Genomic DNA, 25,215 nt, shown 5'->3' with positions numbered 1-25,215 from the left:
ATCCTAGTGGCCCCTGGAAATATCCACCGTTTTAAATGTCCATCATTCTCATGAAGTAAATGTCAATGTTACTTATTATACCCAAGTGTTCTCCTGGATGTAGGCATCACTGCACTTGTGGGAACATCCCATTCTAGGAGGCGTCACGGACAAGAGTTTGTTTCAATCCTGGCAGAAAATGGATGGCTTCTATTCATCATTCAAGCCCAGTGATTGGGGTGGGGTGGATAGTAATGTCAAAGGGGACACCTGTGACAGGCTCCGTGCTTCCGAGGAGCCCCAGACTTTTAGGAGACTCGGGAGTCCAATCAGTGCCCTGCTGATCCCCGGACTGAGGCAGCCAGCATAATCAATCAAAAGTCTTTAATCCAGACAAATCAGTATTTTGCCACAATCAAAGATCTGAAGGTGCATACACACGGTGAGCTGTAACCTTACGATTTTGACTATATAGTCAAAATCGTAAGGAAAGTTAGTGCAAATTGCACTGTGTGTACATAGCTTGCGATACCGATGTGTGCTCCTGTGGGGTCGGTATCACAAGAAGAGATACTGTGCAGGCAAGGCAATCTTGATTATATTGTGTACAATCTAGTACATAGTATAGTCAAAATTGGTACTTCATAAAAATCTCAAGTAGAGATAGTCAATATTGCTGATTCAGTGCTCCCGGGTCGTTCAGGGGAAATCGCAGTCAAAATCGGTGATGGTCTATATCTCACCGTGTGTATGCACCTTTAGATCGAGTGCTGAGCTGCTAAATGCACAGACTTTGTTACAATGACTTCCTGCTGCAGCATCCTCTTCCCCCAGGGCAGACTTCAGGAGTTAGTGTGTGTTTGTACGTACGTACGTACGTACGTACGTACGTACGTGTTCTACAGTATGTGTACATCTGCGTGTGATCTACGTGTGTGTCTCTCCTATATGTATGCCCTGTGTGTATATGTTCTATGTAACGAGTTTGTGTAAATATATATATATATATATATATATATATACATACACACACACACGTGTGCATTAAAGGAAACCCTTCCTTCCCCACGAATCCTGTATTTACCCTGGGCTGAGAGACATCACAGGGGTGACGGGGGGAATAGAGAAACAGGACAATAGGGAAGCTAAGAGACATGAGACTGGGGAGGCTGAACGACACTGGGGAATAGGCGGTGGGGGGGTGGGGGGGGGGGGCTCGGAGACACTGGGAGTCAGAATGATGGTGCTGCTGGAGGAGGTGAGGATGAAGCTGGAGGGCTGGAGCAATACAGGCAAGGAGTAAGGCTAGAGGGAGAAGGCAGGAATTAGCCAATGGCCGACTAGCCAGTACCTACCTTGGAGGGATAGTGAGCCCCAAACATATAAGTCTATTGGGCCCCAAAATTTTTGTTGCTGGTCCTGCTTCCATTAGGCTGATTCACCAATAATAGCATAGTCATTTTCAAACATAATTAGCAAATAAATGTGACCTTTATTAAAAAGAAAACAAAAGCCATGTTTTTAAAATATTTTATTAACTAACGTTATCCTTGCTAATGTTGCTTGAAATCTAGCTTCATAATAATATACATACATTGCAACAGTACGGACACAAAATAAAAATATACATAACATCTTTTTAATCCCTTGAGAAATGCTTTTTTTGTTTCTTAATTACTTTTATTTTTTTTTGCTTGGACTTTATAAATAGAATATTAATGCAAAATAAAACACACTTTAGGCTTGAGTGATCCTGGTACTCTGGGCTTGAGTAACCCTGGCATTTTATGTATCAGGGTCCCGGTATGAAGAGTTTTATTATTTAAGCTGCTAATGATAGCGCGTGTAGTGTGGATAATAATAAATGAGTAGAGATAGAAGACATCATGGAGTAATAGCTGCACCGGAAATATATCTGCAACCCACAGCAGCCAATCATTCCCTCACGCTTTTCTAGTAGGGTTTAGAAAATGGAAACAAAAACACCTACTGTACGTGGATGCTATTAGTTACAGCTTATTCGCCCAGTACACCAGATTTCATAGAGGTACGGACAGTAAAATTTGTAAAGAAAACTACACACTGTATTATTAGTATCACAGGGAACAAGACTACAGGTTTGTCTGGAAAGGCTTTCATATCTCAGAATGCAGCCAATTACAAAAGGCTCCATTATGTACCATGGAACAATGTGACCTACTTGTAGTAAATGGATATTTTTGCATCAGCTACAAGTATGGGGACTGTTAAAAAGCTATATATATATATATATATATAAATCAGTTCCAGTGATTGCGATGGGGCTAAATTCTAAATACAGGTTGAGTATCCCATATCCAAATATTCCGAAATACGGAATATTCCGAAATACGGACTTTTTTGAGTGAGAGCGAGATAGTGAAACCTTTGTTTTTTGATGGCTCAATGTACACAAACTTTGTTTAATACACAAAGTTATTAAAAATATTGTATTAAATGACCTTCAGGTTGTGTGTATAATGTGTATATGAAACATAAATGCATTCTGTGCTTAGACTTAGGTCCCATCACCATGATATCTCATTATGGGATGCAATTATTCCAAAATACGGAAAAATCCGATATCCAAAATACTTCTGGTCCCAAGCATTTTGGATAAGGGATACTCAACCTGTATAATAATTATCTAAATGACAGAAAAACAACTCTTACAAGTAGCCCAGATAATATATCCCCTTTACCTCCGATAAGTTACGGTTACGTAATTGGGAAAAGAGCAGGCGTACTACCCCACGCATAACAAAGTGAGCATTATTCTGCTTTATAAACCATGCCAATGCATCATGGCTGTTGCGTTCAAACTGTTGCACTACCCCTATGTCCCAGTCTTCTTGTCCTCCCCTGCAAACATAATCTGCATGCCGCAGCACCCCTGAAAACGTTACCTGCTGATCTCTACTTCCTGTCACACACATCTCAATTTCTTATAGTCAGTGACAAGCTGCCTGCACGTATTTCAGAACAGATGCTTTGTTATAAAACTGTGCTGAAGTTTTCTTCTACACCACTAGTGGTTCCTGAAGGACCCACATGTGTAAAACCATAAAAACTGCACATGTATTTTATGCAGAGTAATCAGAAATACAGGGAGAAGAGTGTGGTGCATGAGAAGCTGTCCAAGATGTGACCACTAAGTATTATGTTTATGAATATCATTAGACATAATGTAGCTAAAACATATGGCTACTACATTGAAGTACTAAACTTGGTCTGAGTAGATGTCTTTAATGGTAATAGTTATAGTGACCGATAACAGTCAGCCTGTCTCTGCAGACATAATTACCAACCACCACAGCAGTGGTAAGCAGGGCTTGCCTGATATCTTCCACAGAAGCAGATTAGCCTAACAGGCCCTACACACTGGCCGACAATCCTCAAAGATATGAACGATCTCGTTCATTATTGAACGAGATAACGTTCATATCTTTGAGTGTGGAGTCACCAGCGATGAACGATGCGCGGCCCTGTGCTCGTTCATCGCTGGTCCCCCGTCAGCTGTGCATGCAGGCCAATATGGACGATCTCGTCCATATTTGCCTGCACTTGTATGGAGCCGTGTGATGGGGGGAGTGAAGAAACTTCACCCCCCCCCCCCCGCTACTGGGTCGCCCGTCTGCTGTATCGGCAGCTCGGCGGCATATTGCTGTGTCTGTAGGGCCCTTAAGCCTGCTGCATGTTAACATCAGTAGCTGACCAGTATTTAGTATTTCTTTTCCATTTAGTAGAAAGATGATGATCCTAGAAATCAGAACTTTGCAGTCTTTGAAGGACTGAAGAATAAGGGGCTATTAGGTGGTGGCGATCTCAACAGCCTGTGACTATGGTCTTCCCATACAGGAGGCTGAAGAAGGCAATGTTTGATCAATCTGGGTAGATAGATCTGCAGCTAGCCTACGGGCATTCATATGAGTTTACAAAAGGTATTGGCCAAGAGAGAAGTGGGGGAATGCTATCTCAGACAAGAGAGCGGGGGAGGAATGCTACCTCGGGCAGATCAGTCCATCTCCACAAACCAGTAAATTCGATACTAAGCAGGGTCTGTTTGGGAGAACTACAGCCAGGACTGCTGATGTATTTACCAGCACCCACGCTCTGTTATAGCCAGTAACACAGGATATTGTACAGTAGTGCCAGATGACCTACAAGTGATCGCAGTTCATCATGTTCTCAAGAAGACATGATTATTTATAAATGTCCATAGTACAGAGACATTGCACTGCCAAAATAATATAAAGTATCATCTATATCTAAAAGGCTTGTTCTAAGTTCACACGTCCAAATTACCAGTTTGAGTGAAACTACGCTGATACCATAAACCAAGGTAATTTACTGTATTCAAAACAGAAGACTTTCCTTTAATATTGACGAATGTATTAATATGTACCTTGTCTACACACAGCTGTGGTAGTCACGTTGCTGGATGGACCAATCAGAGTACAGAAAAGGAAGAAGCAATAGGACGCAGTCACATCATCCGATTGGCTGTCTCCACTGTGCCAGGGAATGCATCAGCACTGTTACAGTGTGAGCTAAAACATTACTGTGAATAATATTTATAATAATCACTGCAGACTTTCCAGTACATTAAATGGCAGCTAGCAATGTTTGTATGGGTTTATAATGAGTACCAGTTATTCATATTTGGTTAACAGAGTTAAAACCACACATCCCGATTCACAATTACTGATAAGAAAAAGATAATGCGCTGTGTGCACACCAATACATTAACCTTTTTTTAATGTTCCAGACCTTAGTGATAAGAGGGAAAAAATTAACATTTTCAATATCAACTCAGGTGGTAGAAAAAAAATGAAAGCTAAATATTTTGTCATCATAGTTACAGTCCTTCATATTGTGCAAATCTGAACGTGTTGCAAAATGTGCCCGTCTGGGTACCAACCCACACAGTGTTACCTTACTAATTGGTTTACTTGACAGCCTGCACAGGAATGTGACAGTCAGTGGAGACTGAGCAGGGTGATCCAGAAAGCAGATAGATTGCATGGTTGCTGGGTCTTGTAGTTCAACAACAGCAGAAGACTTGCTTAAATGTGTTCTAGCCCATAACATAATGCACACCTTTGTAGCTATGCCCAGCTTGGAGTGGGTTTTATAGAAGCTAGATGGAGTTAGTAGAAGAACTGGTGGAGTTAGAGACTAAACAGCACTGCATAGAAACGGTGTGTGGGGGTGAATGTCAGAGTGTGCAGGTGTAGATGTGACGTAAGTGTTTAATGTTTACTGGTAAGTCTGGTCCTCAAGAGTGTCGCAATTCCGTAACAGCTGAAAGCGCTGGATGTTACTGCTCATCTCTGGATAATGACGGTGCATGTGGGGAGAATGTAAATCAATCACCTTCTGGACCAAACTGTGGTGGCTAGTTTCAGTGACTGACCTGTAGAATGAGCTCACACTGACAGCTTTCCTGATGACGAGGATAACACTTCTGCTGAACACAAGTCATACTGTATGCTGCTTATTATAGGCTGACCCTATAATGTACATCTGCAGGACCAACTCTGCACTGTAGCGAACCACAGACAAAACACTCTTGTCCCTTTTATCATGGGCACTGGATTAGTAGTCAGAGACCAGAGGGAGACAGCTGGAAAGGGCAGCAATGGGCAGTAGTAAGTACATGTGATAACCATTTCCTCCATCATTTCTACCAGCCAGTGCAATAAGCGACCTGTAGGTATTACCACAAAACTGAATAGTTTCCTACTAAGTCACAAGTCAATAAAGGGGTCTGACTAACAATACATCTCCATCTTTTGTACAAATCAACTTATTGCAATTATTGGACGTGAAACTGAACTTGATGCTGCCATTAAATAAGGTCCTTTTAGAACTAATCACCAGCAAATTACAGTCCGTATGGAGCCACAGACCTGCTTAACCAGATATGGTGGAAAATGCATTGCACAATGGCTGCATCTTGTGCATGTGGTGGCCGGCTGCTCCGCCTGAGCACAGCCTGTGCCTATCTGATCTGACTGCGCACGTGTGGCCAACATGGGACACAGAGGTAACCACACCTGGGCACCATTATTCTCTCATGGGGCTAAACCATGTTATTCCAGAATTACATGAGCTCACAGACTGCGGAACTAAAAGCTTCATAGCACATGACGACTCTCCCTTACAGGAACGGTCACTGCTGTTCTAGACACTAGAATGACATGTAGGTGGGATTTCTGGGACATTAGAAAGGGTTCCTTTTTCTAACATTGGACTTCAGTATTCACCAATAAAATGGTTACAATACTCAGCAGAAATAATAACAATATAACATTATTCATTTAGTACTCTATGCAGACTGCATTGCCGGCATTACATTACTGGAGATTGCTCCCTGCAGGTCTTCAAGTGGAGAATTTCCACTGTTGGATTTAGGAGTATTGTAATCGGTTGAATTATCTAGCAGAATGCAGCATTGGGATGTATAATCAATGATGTGGTGCAGGGCCATATTGCTTTTGGTTTTCATTTGTTTTTCTCCCAGCCTAACCTGCTGACTTCATTCTGTAACTAAGTGACATCATTACCAGCAACTGTGGTCTGGGGTCCAAGCATCTAGCATGGCTGCATCATCCACTTGTACTGTGAGATTATTACACAAGGACATTCACAATTCTCTCCCACTGACAATCTGTCCATGTGTCTGGTTATCTGGAACCCATTTTTTGCAGGGCAGGAAAAGATGTAACAAACGCACAGCATTTTGATGACCATCTGCCTTTATAATTTAAATTACCAATATATATGATTGTAATTTCTCGGTGGGTTGTGACGTGCGTTTTGATTTCACTGTGACAACTGGATTCCTTGAAATGAATGTATGATCCAGCGCAGATGTCGCTCTCCAAATGCCGTACAGTACAGGTGCAAGTCATCTCCTCAAGCCCAGCAGAGTAACAAACGTACCACCCTTTTTTTGAAAGCAGCAAAATCACAAGTGACATATCCACAAGGAAAAAACCCGCCAGCACTTTCATTCACAATAGAAGGACAGGAGTCGAAGAAAAACGTCATGGCAACTTATCATAATTAAAAATGTTAAGACAGAGGATCCGCTCACGTTCTGCGGGTTTGTGTGAGGCAAAACATGGCAGATCATCAAACCGTCTGTACACCTCCGCTCTCTCTGTGTGAGGGATCTTCTTCTCATGTTTGGTCCCTAAAGGTGGAGGAGGGAGAGGGTCTCCAGCACAAGGTATAAGAATATGGCAGGTTAAAAGACCACAAGGGTCAGCAGAGTTGTAAAGAGTTCCTAAATAGTTCTCACACACACATCAAGGGGTGTGGATGACAAAAACTGTTCTCCAAAGCTCTGCTCCTCCCATACCTCTCGCTCCGACGTCACATAACGCCTGAAAACTAATATACAAAAACAGCTTGTTACAGGGGAGCACAGTGCTGGTTCATTTTTGTGTGTGTTTTGTTTACACTTTTCTGTACAAAAAGGATTGCACAGGAGCAAGTTGGGATGTTCTGGGTTGCGAGATCCTACTCTTTCCTCAGAATGTCTCTTGCCAAATGTACAGAGAGGAGCAGAGCCGTCGTATCGTCTCCCAGCTAGGTGAAGTGCATGGTCACACGTCGGTGGAGTAGTACAGAATGTTCTTCTTCAGCTCAGTGAAACTGATTGGTGGGTGCTGCAGGTAATAGAGCAGTACCTGGACCTGGGAGGACAAATAAAACAGAAATGGTGGGCTGAAATTGTGGATCTGCTTATGATGGAAACATAGATATCATATATTCCCATTTAGCAGACCTATACAGAGAAAAACAAGCATTTTGCCATAAATCACGGAAAATGATCAGCAAAAGCACAAATGCATCAAGGTGTAAACCATTCCCTGAACGTCAGCCCAGCCGTGCAATATTAAGTAATTAGCACAAAAGGACAAGGAACAGAGATTATATAGTTACCTGTGCCATCACATCATGTGACCAGATATCGGACGCAAGGTTTGTGTGAGCTTTACTCTCCACCTCAGATGGCCTCAGCAGTGTGGGACCAAAGACGGTGGCTAAATTATGAAGCGACATCTTGTTGATTGGCTCTTTCTCTGCCACCCTGGAAATGTGTATAAAGAGATAGGATGTGGCACAAAGATTCTTGGTGCAGGCAAAAGAAAACCAAAACAATCAGTGAAATATAGCAACTAGAGATAACACTACAGCAAGAGATAAGCTAGATATCTAAATGTTTTCATGGTAGCCATATAGTGTATCATTTTAAATCTATGTCCAATTTGAACACGAATATGCTAATGGGGCATAGTAAGTGCAGGTACACAATGACAATGTCACAGACACATCAGATTTTCCAGCTACCCCTAACTGAAAGATCCTGATCAGACGTTGATCACAATGGTGGCCTTTTAGGGTCTATACATGTTGGACTTGTTAGTTGAATGGCAAAATCTCAGGATATAAGGGCACCTTGATATTCTTTTTCTTAACAAAGCGGTTAGATGTTACTTGGCTGTATTAACACCTTCCCACCCCATAAAGATGCATCCAACCCCAATAATACTGGGGAAGCAGAGCTTACAAGTATGTAGGCTAGTGAACATCTTTTTTCCCTTTGAATACAAAGTGCGTTTTGTCACAGATATACTAACGTCAACTGCCTTTCTTGGGTGTCTACATTCCCACCATCAAGTAAACAAAAAAGAAAGTAGGTACTGAAGATTAGGTATGATCTAGCATTCACGCTACCTGGAAGACAATTACCAAGGGCACTGCTCATAATATGTGCTGTTAAACCAACCGCATAATGAGTTCTAATGATGAGATAGGGTTGTTCGCTCTTGTTACTAATGCAGAAATCAAAACTAATTGTCTCTGTTCTGCCAGGACCAATATACATATGATGTCCCCTTTAAAGCTCTGCCACACATAAGCAGAGATGCTGGTATGAGAAAAACAGCTGCTGAGTGTCCCCCTCCCACTCACGTTCCCTCCAGAACTGGTCGCCCTCCAAGGAACAGATGTGGAACCTGGCGAGTACCCGGCTCTTGGATGGGAAACTTGATTTTTCCTGTAAACTCTCGGCTTAGTTCTCATGCAACGTTAACTTAAGAGAGATTAGTAAACAAGAAGTGATGTGTCCATAGCAGTAACTAAGATATTTTGTGTTCCGGACGCAATCATTACCTGGATATAATTTGAGCGTGAAGGTAAAAGTTCAGCTAAAAAAAGTTCAGCTGAAATCAGCTTAACAAATGGAAACTAACCTCACTTAAAAAGCAAGTTACCACGCGCTTAACAAATGATGTTAGAGTTCTGCTGTCATACACACATATAGCAGAGTGAATTGAAAGGCAACAAACCAATTCTGCTTTCATCATATTGAACTACAGATGTGACCTCACACATATAGCCTCAATACGCCACATAGCGGGAGGAGCATAGTGAGAGTGAGCTGACAGGTCCCGTGCAACTCTGCTAGTGTTGGGTGTCTATTTGTGCCGTAAATGTGTCTCCGTCGCAACTCAACTAGGACACACTGGGTGACTATGCTGATTAAGTTGATATGCAACTCTTATATATCTGTGTGCGACTGAGTCTGATATGGAGCACAATGGCCACTGCATTGTAGCACTTTGTATGCAGATTCAAATACTGAGGGGTCTATGTACTAAGCATTGGAAAGAGATAAAGTGGACAGAGATAAAGTAACAGCCAATCAGCTCCAAACGGCCATGTTGCAAGCTGTTTAAAATATGACAGTTAAGAGCTGATTAGCTGGTACTTAAATCTCCGTCCACTTTATAGCTCTCCAAAGCTTAATACACATACAGCTATACAAGTTGCACACAGACATACAAGTGTTGCACATCAAATTGATCAGTCCCCTGGTATTCCCTGTTCACATCACACTGCGACTACAACGCATGTTTTACAAAAAAAAAAAAAAAGACGCCCCACGCTAGCAGCCTTGCACGACCTGGCACGCCAAGACGGGCTGTTCGGTGTGACTGCAGCAAAGCTGTATGAGGAGGCATCTGTATAAATATGTTTGAAGTGGTAAAAGCTATACACTGGTTATGGTTTTGGAAATATGAAAAATTAGAGTGGTAGCACTGCATTGCTCTGTGTATCTAGAGGTCTGCTACATGAGTCTTTGTTACCATATTTCACATATTGTGCTTTTTTATACTCTGTTCACTAACCTAAGCCATAATCTGTATTCTTATGTCTGAAAATTCTTATGTCATCTAATTATTCAAATTACTTACTGTTTATGTACATTGTACAAATGCCTGTGCTTCAATATATAAAAAAAAACCCTAGACACTGTAGTAGAAATTGTGCTAGTCTCCATTTATTGTAGAACCACAGCTTCAGTTAGACACACGTCTGGCAAACATGAATAAATAGTGCAGTATCGGAAAAGCAATTTGACAAAGCCTATACTACACAATGATATGTTAATAGACAATATCGGAAATGGCAGAAAGTGCTTTATCTCCTTCAGATCTTACTATTAGAGGGTTTTAATAGTCCATGTTTGTTACAATTATTCCAGATTCTGGTGTACAGTCTGAACAGCTGAACCTCTTGACCATGCTCGCATGCTTCATGCATAGAGTTTCTGCCACACCACTGGCTGATTACCTGTTTGCATTAATGAGCAAGTGCACAGGCACACCTGATGAAGTGGCTACTGAGTATGTGGTACAAGGCTTGCAACATTTCTTATACTATGGATTTATTGTTGGGAGTCACTGAGAATCCCAATGTTACTTATTTTGTGCTTGCTGCGCCAGTGATTGGGGGCGTGTTGGATGAGGTTGTTTTTTGTTTTTGTTTTTTACTTTTTCTTTATCAGATTTTTTTTTTTCCCATTGGGCTTAAGGGGGTATCTAATTATCCATGATCCGTTTTCGCCCGGTGAAAACAGCAGAATATCACGGTTAATGACCATTATCGCGGTATTCTATTACAGGCTGTTTTCACAGGGTGAAAACGGACCCGTGATAGCGCAATAACACACGGGATCGGGGATAAATCCCTGATACCATATGTTATCATGGCTCCAGCAGCATATAATCTGCGATAAATCCCGGCATCGGGGGGAGGAGCACACTGCATCGGGGCTAACAGGACAGCCCCCAGCAATACAATTACCCCCCTAAAACCACACTCAGAGCTGGATTACTTTAAATGAGAACATGAATTTTATTACTCAACTTTTTTTTTTTTTTTTAATAGAGAAGTTATAATTTAATTTTTATTTTAAAGAAATAAAATATATACTGTAGTTACCTTTTCAAGTGATGGAGCAGGAAGAGGAAGGTCATAAGGTTTGGGTCGGGCAGGGAGCGCAGAATGTGCATCATGCAGTTCTCCTTGGCAGCTGGATCAGACAGAGCTGTAACCAAGGAAACACAAGAGGATTAGCAGTCACAGGCAGCAAGCAATCTACCAAAGGATAAGACTACAATGCGTCTCTGTAAACAGCTGTCCTTCAGGTTATCGGCTAAGAAACACAAACCTTTGCAGTTCTGGGGGTGACCCAGTCATTTGTACGGGTGTAGTAGTGTATGCCGGCGGCCGGGCTCCCGGCGACCAGCATACCGGCGCCGGAATCCCGACCACCGGCATACCAACAGCTGGGCGAGCACAAATGAGCCCCTTGCGGGCACGCTGCGCTCGCCACGCTGCGGGCACGGTGGCGCGCCACGCTATTTATTCTCCCTCCAGGGGGGTCGTGGACCCCCAAGAGGGAGAATAAATGTCGGTATGCCGGCGCCGGGAGCCCGGCCGCCGGCATACAGAAGACCACCCATTTGTACAATCAGGGACATAAAAAGAAAAATATACCTAGAAAATCTTAAACATCTTAGGTAAGATTTCCTTGTATATAAATAAAGCTATAGACAGCAGACTGTTAATAGAGAAGGCAGATGTAGATCTTATTTATGAGTATTCTTTTTTTACATTGTACCTACTTAATACACAGCACTCTACAAAGAATACTTAATCAGTCTCTCTAAGTTCCAGAGCTTACAATCTGTATTGACTATCATACACACGTTAACCTACCCTTATGTCTTTGGAGTGTGGGAGGAATCCAAAGCACATGAAGGGAAACATACAAACACCACACAGAGAGCACCCTGGTCAGTATTGCAGCCATGACCCTAGCGCTAAGCACTGTGCTTGCCCTTATGCGGGTAGCTGTGTGGTGATGAAGCATAAACTCACAGAAAAGATCTAATTGTTATATTATTCAAATGTATCACTGACAATTTTCAAAGCAAAAAAGAAAAACCTCTTATTTTATTTTTATTACATGTAATGGTAATTGTCGCTATGCACTTGTTTCGTTTCTGAGAGGCAAATGTTGTTTAATCTTCTGAGAACAGATCGAAATGCACAACGCGGGTCTGACCAGTATCATGCATTTTGACGCCATCTGCTGGCCGGATTGTTTGCGGAAAAATTACGGATCTCCCCCCTGTATTCAGAGTTTTATCTGCGTATAAAAGTAGCCATCATCACCATCATCAATGCAAACGTGATGAAGTCAGTCGCAATCTTGTGAAATGCTTCCATACTCCATCACTTTCACACAGAAGTGTTTGTCTGACCATTCTTCCAGCCCTAGAATAAATGAGAATGGAGCCATACCTATTCCTTCCATAAATGCCGGGTACAGCCGGTCTGTGAGGAGAGGTTCGGGGAGCTCGCGGAAATAGAGTTTCAATGTCCCAGCAATTGCATTGATGTCCATGTCACTAAGCATCATCAGAATGTCTTTGTTGTCTAGTGGAGAGATGAGGAAATACAAGCAATAAGTCTAGGGCATCCAGAAAAGGTGTACAACTCTGAGTCCAGGTTATTATGACTCTACATTCTTGCTACTGAAGAACAATGTCCATATACAGCTGTCCTTTAGAAGAAACCTCCAACTTACTTGCATCAAAAGCAGCTTTCAAGGCCTGGATGTCCGTGGCTACCCCAGATATTCTGTAAATCCCGACCTCCTCAATGCCACGTTTCTCCACCTCCTCTACGCACTGACGGACTATATATGGTACCTTGGATCTCTCCCTCCTGGCAGAGACACAAATACACTCATTAGTGGGTATGGTATGCCAGCTCTACAACAGACCATGCTAACTGGTGACGATGACAGAGTCATACAGGAGGACAGCGGAGGCCCACTTACTTTGTTACCACGCTGATTTTAACTCCAAATACACCGGTCTGCTTTTTAGAAGGCGTTCTTTTCAAGCTCATATCCCGGCTGCTAAACTTCATGGAGAATTCCACTTTAATCTGGAAACAAAACAAGTCGGGAAAATGAGTAAAGAAAGACGCAACTTGGCATTATGTCCTGAAGTGAATTGTGACCAGACGTATTTTAATGTGTTTGAGATTTTTTAATGTAGCCGTGGAAATACAATGATCAGGGAGAAGGTAGATTTTCAGATTTCCTCTCTCAGTACAAAAGTCGCAATGTCCGTTATATTAACGTTACTACGACTACCGTAACTTTCAAACGAACAGATTTTATATCCCTGTTCTCCAGAGACACAGCCGTCACATTAAGGGTAACTGACCATTATTTAATACAAGCTGGTCACTGATCTATCAATCCTACAGTAATACAATATCTATTTAGGGGCCACCATGGTGGTTATTACCCAAAACATAAGCTCCAGGACGTACCTTGTAGTAATGTGGTTTAAGTAAATTGTAATTTAAAGTGTACAGATGTAGCCAGGCTCATCATTGCCACGATGCACACGCATACACATCGCGGCAACGACTAGCTGTGCCTATTCTCGTCGCGACTAGGTAATGCAATGCGTATGCATTGCAGGTGCGAATATATACACACATGCAGATCGGTGTACACGTGCATTGGGGCAAATTAGTGGCAATCGCAACTAGGTGCAGCCACAATGAGTGTGACTACATCTGTACTTTATATCTTGTACAAGTGAAAAAATAATGTCTCTCAAAGTTTTCTTAATGGGCATTATAATCATTAACAATGGAAGGCTAGTGTAACGTTATCTTATGTGAAGGTGGGATGGATGATCAAATATGCGGGCCATTCACAATGTCACTGAGATTAAACACGTTGGCTTATACAAAAGTGCTACTAATATAAGTAGTATGGTGGTACAGTGGTTAGCATTGCTACCTCAAAGCACTGGGTCATGCAATTTTGCTTCCCATCAAGACTTGTGTGAAGCTTGTATGTTTTTCCTTGTTTGCATGGTTGCATGGTTTTCCTCCCATAATCCACAAAAAAACACAGGTGGCTAATTGGCTTGTAACAAAATTTGCAGTAGGGTTTATATTAGATTGTAGGAACTATAGACTGTAAGCTCCACTGATGTAAATGACTAATTATATGAGAGCTATATAAATAATAGCAACAGACAATATATATCAGCGATAGACGTGTCATCAGGGGTACATAGATGACGTGCGTGCGTTGTGTAGGACACTCACCCCGTTCATCTCTATCACATCCACATGCCAGTTCTTGCTCTGTACTGCTTGGGGATCCAACTACAAAGAGAAACCAATAACATTTTATAATCTGACATTATCCATGTTATTACTGGCAAGGTCCTAACCTGGAACATAGATACAATCTACAATCAGATGTGTCTTCATACACATAGCGCCTATACATCCTACAGGAAGGGGACACAGACGCCCAGTGAGACCTAGCTGCTCCGAGAGGTGTAGTGTATCGTACTTTTCTTTAAATTTTGCATCTTATTCGCATCATAGTCAGTGAAGAACCAATCAGTGTATTAGAGACGCAACACTAAACAGCATAGTACATAGTAATAGCGTAAGCACAACAGAACTGGGCATGAGAAAAAGCTGCGGCTGCTTGCATTGGAGCACTGTTTACACAGATTCAGACTCACACAGATGTACAACGTCGCACAACAAATTGATAAGTGCTATCTAGCAATGGAGTTTTGTTACTCTCATGTGCTTCATTTATGCAAATATAAAGCATATTGTCAGTGAGAAAGACTATTTGCATGCCAAAGTCGCGCGGTCCCTGGCATACCTGAACCCACAGTGTATAAGGACATATTTGTAGTTTCAAGATGAACAACAATTACCAGTATAGTACACAATGTTTTGCAATGCGACAGCGCCCTCTACTGTTACAATTCTGGTAAGGTCTCCAGCCATGCCACTTGGGCAGGTGATTGCACTACAAAGTTAATGATCTATGTCAGTGGTCTCCAACCTTAATTGGGGTGTGAGCTACTCGAGAAAAATTAAACCTCCTGAACGGTTGCTGGTGCGCTCTCAGTTTTAAGACTGGACTCATGGGCAAAAAAAATTCTGGCGCCCCTCCCATTGCTATATTAAAAGTAAAGAATTAGCGCTCCAGAGGGTGTGGCCTCACTGCAAGGGGTGTTGCATTGCAGGAAGAGACTACCTTTTACCCCAGTTTTGCCACCTGCACGCCCAGACATTGGCCACCACAGGAAAAAACAAATCCTGATTTTTGCCCTTTACATTATTTGTCATTTTCCTCCTTATAGTAATGCCCCTTACACATTATGCCACACACGTAATGCCCGTGACGCACTATACCACACACAGTAATGTCACTTACACAATATGCCACACACCATAATGCCTGTTACACATAATGCCACACACCGCAGTGCTCCTGACACATTATTCCACACAACGTAATGCCCCTGACACATTATGCCACACACCGCAATGCCCGTGATACATTATGTCCCACACCGCAATGCCTGACACATTATGCCACCTACTGCAATGCCCTCGATACATTATGCGACACACCGTAATGACCATTACACATTATGGCCCACAGTAAGCTTTAATACCTGCGCGTTGTCAGGGGTCTCATGCTCGTTGTCAGGGGTCTCATACTCATTGCCAGGGGTTTCATGCTCTGGGTATCCTACTTGTTGCCAGGGGTGTAATGCTTGTTGCCAGGAATGTAATGGGCATTGCCAGGGGTTTCATGCTCTGGGTTCCATGCTTGTTGCCAGGGGTGTAATGCTCATTGCCAGGGGTTTTGTTGCCAGTGGTGTAATGATCGTTGCCAGGGGTGTAATGCTCTGCGTGTCATGCTCGATGCCAGATGTCTTGTTGTCAGGGGTGTAATGCTCTGCGTGTCATGCTCGTTGCCAGGGGTCTTGTTGCCAGTGGTGTAGTGTTCGTTGCCAGGGGTGTAATGCTCTGCGTATCATGCTCGTTGCCAGGGGTCTTGTTGCCAGTGGTGTAATGTTCGTTGCCAGGGGTATAATGCTCTGCGTGTCATACTCGTTGCCAGGGGTGTAATACTTTATTTGTCATGCAGAGAGGGGGGATGGGGGGTGGACGGACACCGCTCAGTGCCAGAGGTCCATATCCAGAGCGTGCAGCAGAGGAGTGTGACATTGGTGGCACTGCTGTCACTGAGAAGCCGCCAGCACCACTGCTGCAGCATGGCACATTTTTATTCAGGGGGCACAGCGGGACACTAGGACTAGTGGAGGGAGCCTCCTCCGATTCCAAACGCTGTGTGTGGGGTGTAAAGGAAGTACCAGGAGCGCCAGCGGTGAGCACTCCTGGCACTTCCGGGTATCTATAGCGCTGTGGTGCATGACTAGCGCTAGAGGTCAAGTATGACCTCTAGCGTCAGTCTCCTTTGCGGCGGAGGAGAGTGCTAGGGACCGGACGGGGGGAGTCCATTATAGACTCCCCCCGAAGTTGGGCAGCGGCAGCAGCCAGCACGGGTCGAGCGACCCGGATTGCGGCTGCGAGCGACGGGTTGGCGACCGCTGATTTTTGCACTGACTACAAGGTACAAACATACACTGTAAATAGTAAGCAAGACAACGGTGATGTATAAACCCAGACATTTACTAAAGGTAAAAAGAAGTACCTGCAAATCTATTTTTACACCTGTCAGAAAGACTGCAACTCTTTCCCAAGGACTGAGCAGCAAGTCTATTTCTATCCAATTAGCCATGGGATAGAATTTGAAAGTTCAAGTTTTCCATTTCAACAGCGTCTACCAAGCATTTTCTCATCTATTTATAACCCCTGGGAAAGACAGCCAGCCATTTCCTGTTTAAGCTCATTTTGCCCAAGGTTTAAATAAAGCACTGCAAACATAATTAAGCTTTTGATATCTAAATATCTGCTACATCACAATCAGCAATGGGTATTAGATGAGTCATTTGTTTCATACAAAATAAATCAAGAACATGCACTTATAAAGATGTGGGTGTAATACAGGAAATGGCACCAATACCTTATCTTTACCTCCACAAGCAAATGTAATGCATACTGGTAAATGCTTGCTTCTATTGCTGTTAAACTGCTATTAAAACCACCAGTAACACCCCTTTCACACTGAAATCCCGTGACTGAGCCAGGTTTTTGAACATGGTTTCAAGTCATGCTACACCCCCTTCACACAGCAGCTGGGACAGAGTTATTCCCGGGTCAGCTGCTTCCACACTGTACCTGTATCAGCTGCCGCCGGGTGAGCTACCAGCCGCCTGCTTCAGCAGCTGATAGCCAATCATCAATTTTTAAATGCAACCCGGACACGCCTTTCACAGCTCATATAGCATTATACCTACAGTGCCTTGCCAAAGTATTCACCCCCTTGGCTTTTTACCCATTTTGTTACATAACCTGTAATTCATTTTTTTAATCTGAATTTTATGTGATGGATCTGCACAAAATAGTCTAAATTGGTGAAGTGAAATGAGAAAAATGTATATAAAATACAATTGTTATAAATAAAAATGTGAAAATCGGCATGTGCATATGTATTCACCCCCTTTGCTATGAAGCCCCTCAAAAGTTATGGCGCAACCAATTACCTTCAGAAGTCACATAATTAGTGAAATGAAGTCCACCTGTGGGCAATCTAAGTGTCACATGATCTGTCAGTATAAACATACCTTTTCTGAAAGGCCCCATAGGCTGCAACACCACTAAGCAAGAGGCATCACACCATGAAGACCAAGGAGCTCTCCAAACAAGTCAGGGACAAAGTTGTTGAGAAGTACAAGTCAGGGTTGGGTTATAAAATAAATATCAAAATCTTTGATGATCCCCCGGAGCGCCATCAAATCCATCATCTTCAAATGGAAATAACATGGTACCACAACAAACCTACCAAGAGAGGGCCGGCCACCAAAACTCACAGACCGGACAAGGTGGGCATTAATCAGTGAGGCATCACAGAGACCAAAGGTAACCCTGAAGGAGCTGCAGAGTTCCGCAGCAGAGACTGGTGTATCTGCGCATGTGACCACAATAAGCCGTACACTCCATAGAGCTGGGCTTTATGGAAGAGTAGCCAGAAAAAAGCCATTACTTAGTGTTAAAAATAAGAAGGCACGTTTTGAGTTTGCCAAAAGGCATGCGGACAACTCCCCAAATGTATGGAGGAAGTTGCTCTGGTCAGATGAGACTAAAATGTAACTTTTCGGCCACCAAGGAAAACGCTATGTCTGGCGCAAACCCAACACATCCCATCACCCCAAGAACACCATCCCCACAGTGAAACATGGTGGTGGCAGCATCATGCTGTGGGGATGTTTATCAGCAGCAGGGACTGGTAAACTGTTTTGAGTCGAGGGAAAGATGGATGGTGCTAAATACAGGGATATTCTTGAGCAAAACCTGTTTCAGTCTGCCTGCGATTTGAGACTGGCACGGCGGATCATCTTCCAGCAGACAGTGACCCGAAGCATACTGCTAATGCAACACTTGAGTTGTTTAAGGGGAAACATTTAAATGTGTTGGAATGGCCTAGTCAAAGCCCAGATCTCAATCCAATTGAGAATCTGTGGTCAGACTTGAAGATTGCTGTTCACAAGCGGAAATCATCCAACATGAAGGAGCTGGAGCAGTTTTGCCTTGAGGAATGGGCAAAAATCCCAGTGACAAGATGTGGCAAGCTCATAGAGACTTACCCAAAGCGAATTGCAGCTGTAATTGCCGCTAAAGGTGGCTCTACAAAGTACTGACTTTAGGGGGGTGAATAGTTATGCACGCTGAAGTTTTCTCTTATTTTATCCTATTTGTTGTTTGCTTCACAATAAAAAAAAAAAAATCTTCAAAGTTGTAGGCATGTTCTGTGACTGAAATGATGCAAACCTTCAAACAATCCATTTTAATTCCAGGTTGTGAGGCAACAAAACATGAGAAATGCAAAGGGGGGTGGAATACTTGAGCAAGGCACTGTAAATGCCGGGTCGCAACCGAGATTTTTTAGCAGACTCCAACCACGGATGCGACCCTGATCAGACTGGCGGCAAGATCCAGCAATATGCGGACGTCAACGGTCACATGTGCAGTGCCGGCCCTCCCTATGCAGTAAATGTGTCCCGGGTCGCATTGATCAGGCTTACCCGTTTACACTGCAACGCGACCCAGGTCCTTCCCGGGACCAACCCTGCAAGCTAGCTGGGTTGGATTCCCAGGTCACTGGGTAAACCTTGTACACTGAGCCGTTCCCAGGTCACTGGACCCGGGTAAACCTTGTACACTGAGCCGTTCCCAGGTTAGCACGGCAATAACCTGGGCTTTTAGCTGCAGTGTAAAAGGGGTATTATCCAGAACATGACCAGGGTTTAATTCGACACAACCCGGTTTAACTAGGCAATACAGTATCCCGGGTCAGAGGTTCAGTGTGAAAGGGGTACCATTTTGAACACTGATAAAAGCACCACCACTAGATGTAAGACTTTTGCAGTGAGTGCAGAGTGTTATCCAAAGGCAAGTATCATTTCAAAGTATGACGACATTTTTAATTGATAGGAAAATTACTGCGCAGCCCTTCTTTACCCATACTGCCCATATACATTCCCAAGCTTGGACTAGATGATATCAGAAGTAGATAAATCCATAAAACTTCCAGGGATTTTGAACCACAGAAGATGAGCAATGGTGTGGATGAAGCCGTAGTCCAATAGCAGGTTTACACCACTCATTCCTAACACACACAGCTTGGTTTATATTGACAAAATAAATTAATTTCAAACATAATCATTCGAACCTGATTTAATCTCATCTCAGTGTGATGTAGCATATCGCACATTCCCAGTTATTATACACTAAACATGAAATCTGTCCAAACATTCTCCGCAGCAACTGTAAAATTGCAGATGGCTAAAGCTGGATGCTTCAGACTTCTCTTGCATGGTCACAAATAATACCTCAAGTGCAAAGAAAGATATTCCTAATTATATTGTACAGAATCACCAAGACATTTATACTTTTGGGAACCAAACAAACAAAATGTAAACACGTAGGTTGATTCATCAGAACTGGTAGAGGAATAGTTTGGACAGAGAGACAAATATAGGACGAGGGTATAAAACAGTGGCAAATGGTAGGATTCAAAAGATCTGCAGGTTTGTGAAGATGGAACAAAGCTATAAATAAATTAAAAGTTAAACAACATTACTTAATGGGTCACTAAACCTAAAATGTGATTTGTCTAACATAAAGAAGCTATTGACAACATTCACAGAGATATATGTAACAGTTCCCATACCATGACAGATTCATAAATAGTCCACATTGTATGATCTATTGTTCCATGTTCTCAGTCATTTCAGGCTGGTGAAAGGTTGCAGTATATTTCAAGCTGCATTAGCATGTAATCACTAAATCATGGGTCTTCAACCTGTGGCCCTCCAGCTGCTGTGGAACTACACATTCCAGCACGCCCTGCCTAATTTTTAGCATGCCTTAATAGCTAACTGTGGCAGGGCATGCTGGGATGTGTAGTTCCACAGCAGCTGGAGGGCCACAGGTTGAAGACCCATGGACTAAATGTTACTCACCTGATGCTCCTGCTACTTCTGAGCTTTGGGGGCTCCTCCATATATGTAATATAGAACTGGCACAACGTTTACGCTAACCACTATAAAATGGCTGCAGAGAGGATGGTATAAGGGGGAAAGGTGTCTCATGTGTGAGCTGGACGACCAATCAGAAGCCACAATACCAGTGATTACAGATTCAAATTAGTCCTTAATGCTTAGTAGTGTGAATAAATACATCACCTTCAACAGTCACACCTTGAACTTATTCACCGACTATTACATTATAAAATATATTATATAGATATATTACATATGGAAATATGGGTGTACCTCACTGACTCTTCACACTAAGATAAGCTCCAAGCTCTCATTTTTAATAGTCTTGTGTATTTTTTATATTTTTTTATATATTTTTTGTACCTTCTATTCTTATCCTAGTCCTATTTTTATCTCTAGACTTTATGGATCTCCCTTGACTTGTTTTTATATATGACTGTCAGTCTTAACTTCTGTATTCAGAACAACATTTTTGTTATATTTTATATTTTAAAAAAATGGGTTCGCCTAATTATGTATAAGTAATATAAAGAAAAATGTATTTATTAGCTTTATTATCACTCTTCATATTTTTAAGCCTTCTTTTTAAAATAACAATTTAAACACCGCTGGTCGCTGTACCCTTATCCCTATATCTATACATATGTAAATATGTTCAGTCGTGGTCCTTTGGCTCTAGCACCAAGATAATCTGGCTCCACCCTGAGGCAAGATCATCCAACGCTTTCCATGTCCCCTTCCCCAATAAAAGTCTCTTTGCCACCAGTTCAAGGGGGCGGGGCATTGCGTAAACGGTCATATGCTACCTGACACTCGCAGGACTACAAAGAAGCCGGCATTCCCTCTTGGCACTCCCTCCCACTTGGCATCCTGAGGCAAACACTTCCGTTGCCACCAGGAGTTACGCCACTGTATATATGATGGAGAAAGGTGTGGGGCAGAGAAAAAAATACCAATGCAGTACTTGTACGGATATTTGCTGACTATTTTCAAGCCCCGTCAGGGAGAGCCCACGTCTGAGGTGCAGGAGGTATGGCACTACAATCTAGTCATTGTGGCTCTGCCTCCCACTATTAAAAGCAGCGATCATCAAACCCCTAGGCTGAACACTTCACTCAGGAAGTGGGCGGCATGTTCGAAGGCCTCCATAATTTGTGACTCTACCGCACACTCTGGGAGAGTTGGCCAGCATGGCTTTATGTCATAAAACAATCTAAATTCAATGACATAGTCAACTGCCATTAGTACTAGCATCACTATTGCATTTATAAAACAAATATTTAAAAACAAAAATCTACTGAACAGCAATAATATGATTTTGGTTACCTACCTGTAAATCCTTTTCTCGTAGTCCGTAGAGGATGCTGGGGTCCACATTAGTATCATGGTGTATAGACGGGTCCACCAGGAGCCATTGGCACTAAGAGTTTGAGAGTGTGGGCTGGCACCTCCCTCTATGCCCCTTCTACCAGACTCAGTCTAGAAACTGTGCCCGAGGAGACAGACATCTTCGAGAGAAGGATGCTGGGGTCCACATTAGTACCAAGGGGATGTACCAAAGCTCCCAGAACGGGAGGGAGAGCGCAGAGGCTCCTGCAGAACTGATTGATTGAACTTCAGATCATCAGAGGCCAAAGTATCGAAATTGTCAAACTTTACAAATGTGTTCGACCCAGACCAAGTTGCAGCTCGGCAAAGTTGCAATACCGAGACACCCCGGGCAGTCGCCCAGGAAGACCCCACCTTACGAGTAGAGTGGGCCTTAACAGATTTTGGACATGGCAATCCTGCTGTAGAATAAGCGTGCTGGATAGTGAACCTAATCCAGCGAGAGATCGTCTGCTTAGAAGCAGGACACCCAATTTTCTTGGGATCATATAGGACAAACAGAGAGTCCAACTTTCTGTGACGAGAAGTTCTCTTCACATATATCCTCAGAGCCCTCACAACATCCTTTGATGTAATTGATAAGTCAGTAGCCACTGGCACCACAATAGGTTGGTTGATATGAAATGCCGACACAACCTTCGGAAGAAACTGCTGACGTGTTCCCGGAGCTCAACTCTATCTTCGTGGAAGATCAAGTAAGGGCTTTTACAGGATAACGGACACACGTCTAGCAGAAGCTAAGGCCAACAACGTGACAGCCTTCCATGTAAGAAATTTGACCTCAACCTCCTGTAGAGGCTCAAATCAATCTGACTGGAGGAACTGCAACACCACGTTAAGGTCCAAAGGCGGTACAAAGGGAGGTTGGATGTGCAGAACTCCCTTCAAAAAGGTCTGAACCTCAGGGAGGGCAGCCAATTGTTTCTGGAAGAAAATGGATAGGGCCGAAATCTAAACCTTCACAGATCCCAACCTCAGGCCCATATCCACACCTGCTTGCAGGAAGAGGAGAAAACTTCTTGGATTCACACCAAGAGACATATTTCTTCCAAATACGATGGTAATGTTTAGACGTTACCCCTTTCCTAGCCTGTATCAGGGTAGGAATGACCTTCTTCGAAATGTCCTTCCGAGCAAGTATCAGGCGCTCAACCTCCATGCCGTCAAACATATCCCTGGTAAGTCTTGATAGGCGAATGGCCCTTGCTGCAGCAGGTCCTCCCGAAGAGGAAAAGGCCTCAACTCTTCCTGCAAGAGATTCAGAAGGTCCGCGTACCAAGCCCGCCTTGGCCAGTCTGGAGCAATGAGGATCGCTTGAACTCTTGTTCTCCTTACGATCTTTAGAACTCTTGGAATGAGTGGGAGTGGTGGAAACACGTACACCGACTGGAACACCCACGGAGACACCAGAGCGTCCACTGCCACTGCTTGTGGGTCCCTCGACCTGGAACAATAGAGTCGAAGCTTCTTGTTGAGACGAGAGGCCATCATGTCTATTTGGGGTAACCCCCAAAGGTCTGTTATTTCCTTGAACACCTCCGGATGGAGACCCCACTCCCCCAGATGGAGATCGTGTCTGCTGATGTAGTCTGCTTCCCAATTGTCTGCTCCCGGAATGAAGATTGCAGAGAGCACCAACACGTGTTTTTCTGCCCAGAGGATTATTCTGGTCACCTCTGACAATGCAGCTCTGCTTTTCGTTCCGCCCTGTCAGTTTATGTAAGCCACTGTTGTTACATTGTCCGACTGTACTTGAATGACCCAATTTCTTAGAAGATGGGCCGCCTGAAGAAGACCGTTGTAGACGGCTCTTAGTTCCAGGATGTTGATGGGCAGGCCGGCTTTCAGACTTGACCACCTTCCTTGGAAAGTTACTCCTTGAGTGACTGCTCCCCAGCCCCAAAGGCTCACATCCGTGGTTAGAAGGACCCATTCCTGAATCCCGAACCTGCGGCCCTCCAGAAGGTGAGCCACCAGAGGAGCGAAATCCTGGCCTTTGGCGACAGACGTATTCTCTGGTACATGTGGAGATAAGATCCTCATCACTTGTCAAAGAGATCCAGTTGGAAGGCCCGAGCGTGGAACCTCCCGTACTGGAGAGACTCGTAAGAGGCCACCATCTTCCCCAACAAGTGAATGCATTGGTGAACCAACACCCGGGCTGGCTTCAGGATATCCTGGGCCATTGTTTGTATCACCAACGCCTTTTCCTGCGGAAGAAACTCCCTCTGCACTTCTGTGTCTAGGATCATTCCCAGAAAGGACAACCTCTGGGTTGGTTCCAAATGTGACTTTAGAAGGTTCAGAAACCAACCGTGGATCTTGAGGAGGCGGGTTGTGAGAACAATGGACTGCAGCAGCTTCTCCTTGGACGATGCCTTTATCAGCAGATCGTCCAGATATGGAATGATGTTCACCCCTTGTTTGCGGAGGAGAACCATCGTCTCTGCCATCACCTTGGTAAACACCCTCTGTGCTGTGGAGAGGCCGAATGGCAGGGCCTGGAACTGGAAATGACAGTCCACTAATGCGAAACGGCGATAAGCCTGATGCGGCAGCCAGATCGGAATGTGGAGGTACGCATCCTTGATATCCAGGGATACCAGGAATTCCCCCTCTTTAAGACCTGATATCACCGCCCTGAGAGACTCCATTTTGAACTTGAACTCCCTTAGAAAGGGGTTCAATGATTTTAGGTTCAGAATGGGCCTGACCGAAGCATCCGGTTTCGGTACCACGAAAAAGGTTCGAATAGTAACCTGTGGTTTGCGAATGAGGAGGAACTGGCACAATGACCTGTGCCTCCACTAACTTTTGGACAGCTTCTTGTAGGACACTGCTGTCTGCCAGCAGAGCTGGTAACCCTGATTTGAAAAAACGATGAGGAGGGAGACTTTGAAATTCCAGCCTGTATCCC

General features: G+C 43.6%; 1 protein-coding gene across 8 annotated transcripts in view; it reads right to left on the bottom strand.

Annotated features, from left to right (window-relative positions):
• Positions 1–1,495: 1,495 nt before the first annotated feature.
• The window catches only part of ABR (ABR activator of RhoGEF and GTPase), a 725,529-nt gene continuing 701,809 nt past the window's right edge, over positions 1,496–25,215 (bottom strand). For all 8 annotated transcript variants that reach the window (XM_063955968.1, XM_063955969.1, XM_063955971.1 and 5 more), the window contains 7 exons: positions 14,509–14,568; positions 13,211–13,320; positions 12,956–13,095; positions 12,670–12,804; positions 11,302–11,407; positions 7,954–8,101; positions 1,496–7,703 (listed from right to left, as the gene is read on the bottom strand). In XM_063955968.1, coding sequence (XP_063812038.1) covers positions 7,614–7,703; positions 7,954–8,101; positions 11,302–11,407; positions 12,670–12,804; positions 12,956–13,095; positions 13,211–13,320; positions 14,509–14,568 — 789 coding nt within the window. In that variant the 3' untranslated portion in view covers positions 1,496–7,613. The remainder of the gene's footprint in view (positions 7,704–7,953; positions 8,102–11,301; positions 11,408–12,669; positions 12,805–12,955; positions 13,096–13,210; positions 13,321–14,508; positions 14,569–25,215) is intronic.

Source organism: Pseudophryne corroboree, chromosome 2, assembly GCF_028390025.1.
Source record: "Pseudophryne corroboree isolate aPseCor3 chromosome 2, aPseCor3.hap2, whole genome shotgun sequence".
Lineage (NCBI taxonomy): Eukaryota > Metazoa > Chordata > Amphibia > Anura > Myobatrachidae > Pseudophryne > Pseudophryne corroboree.
This window is presented reverse-complemented; position numbering and strand designations above follow the sequence as displayed.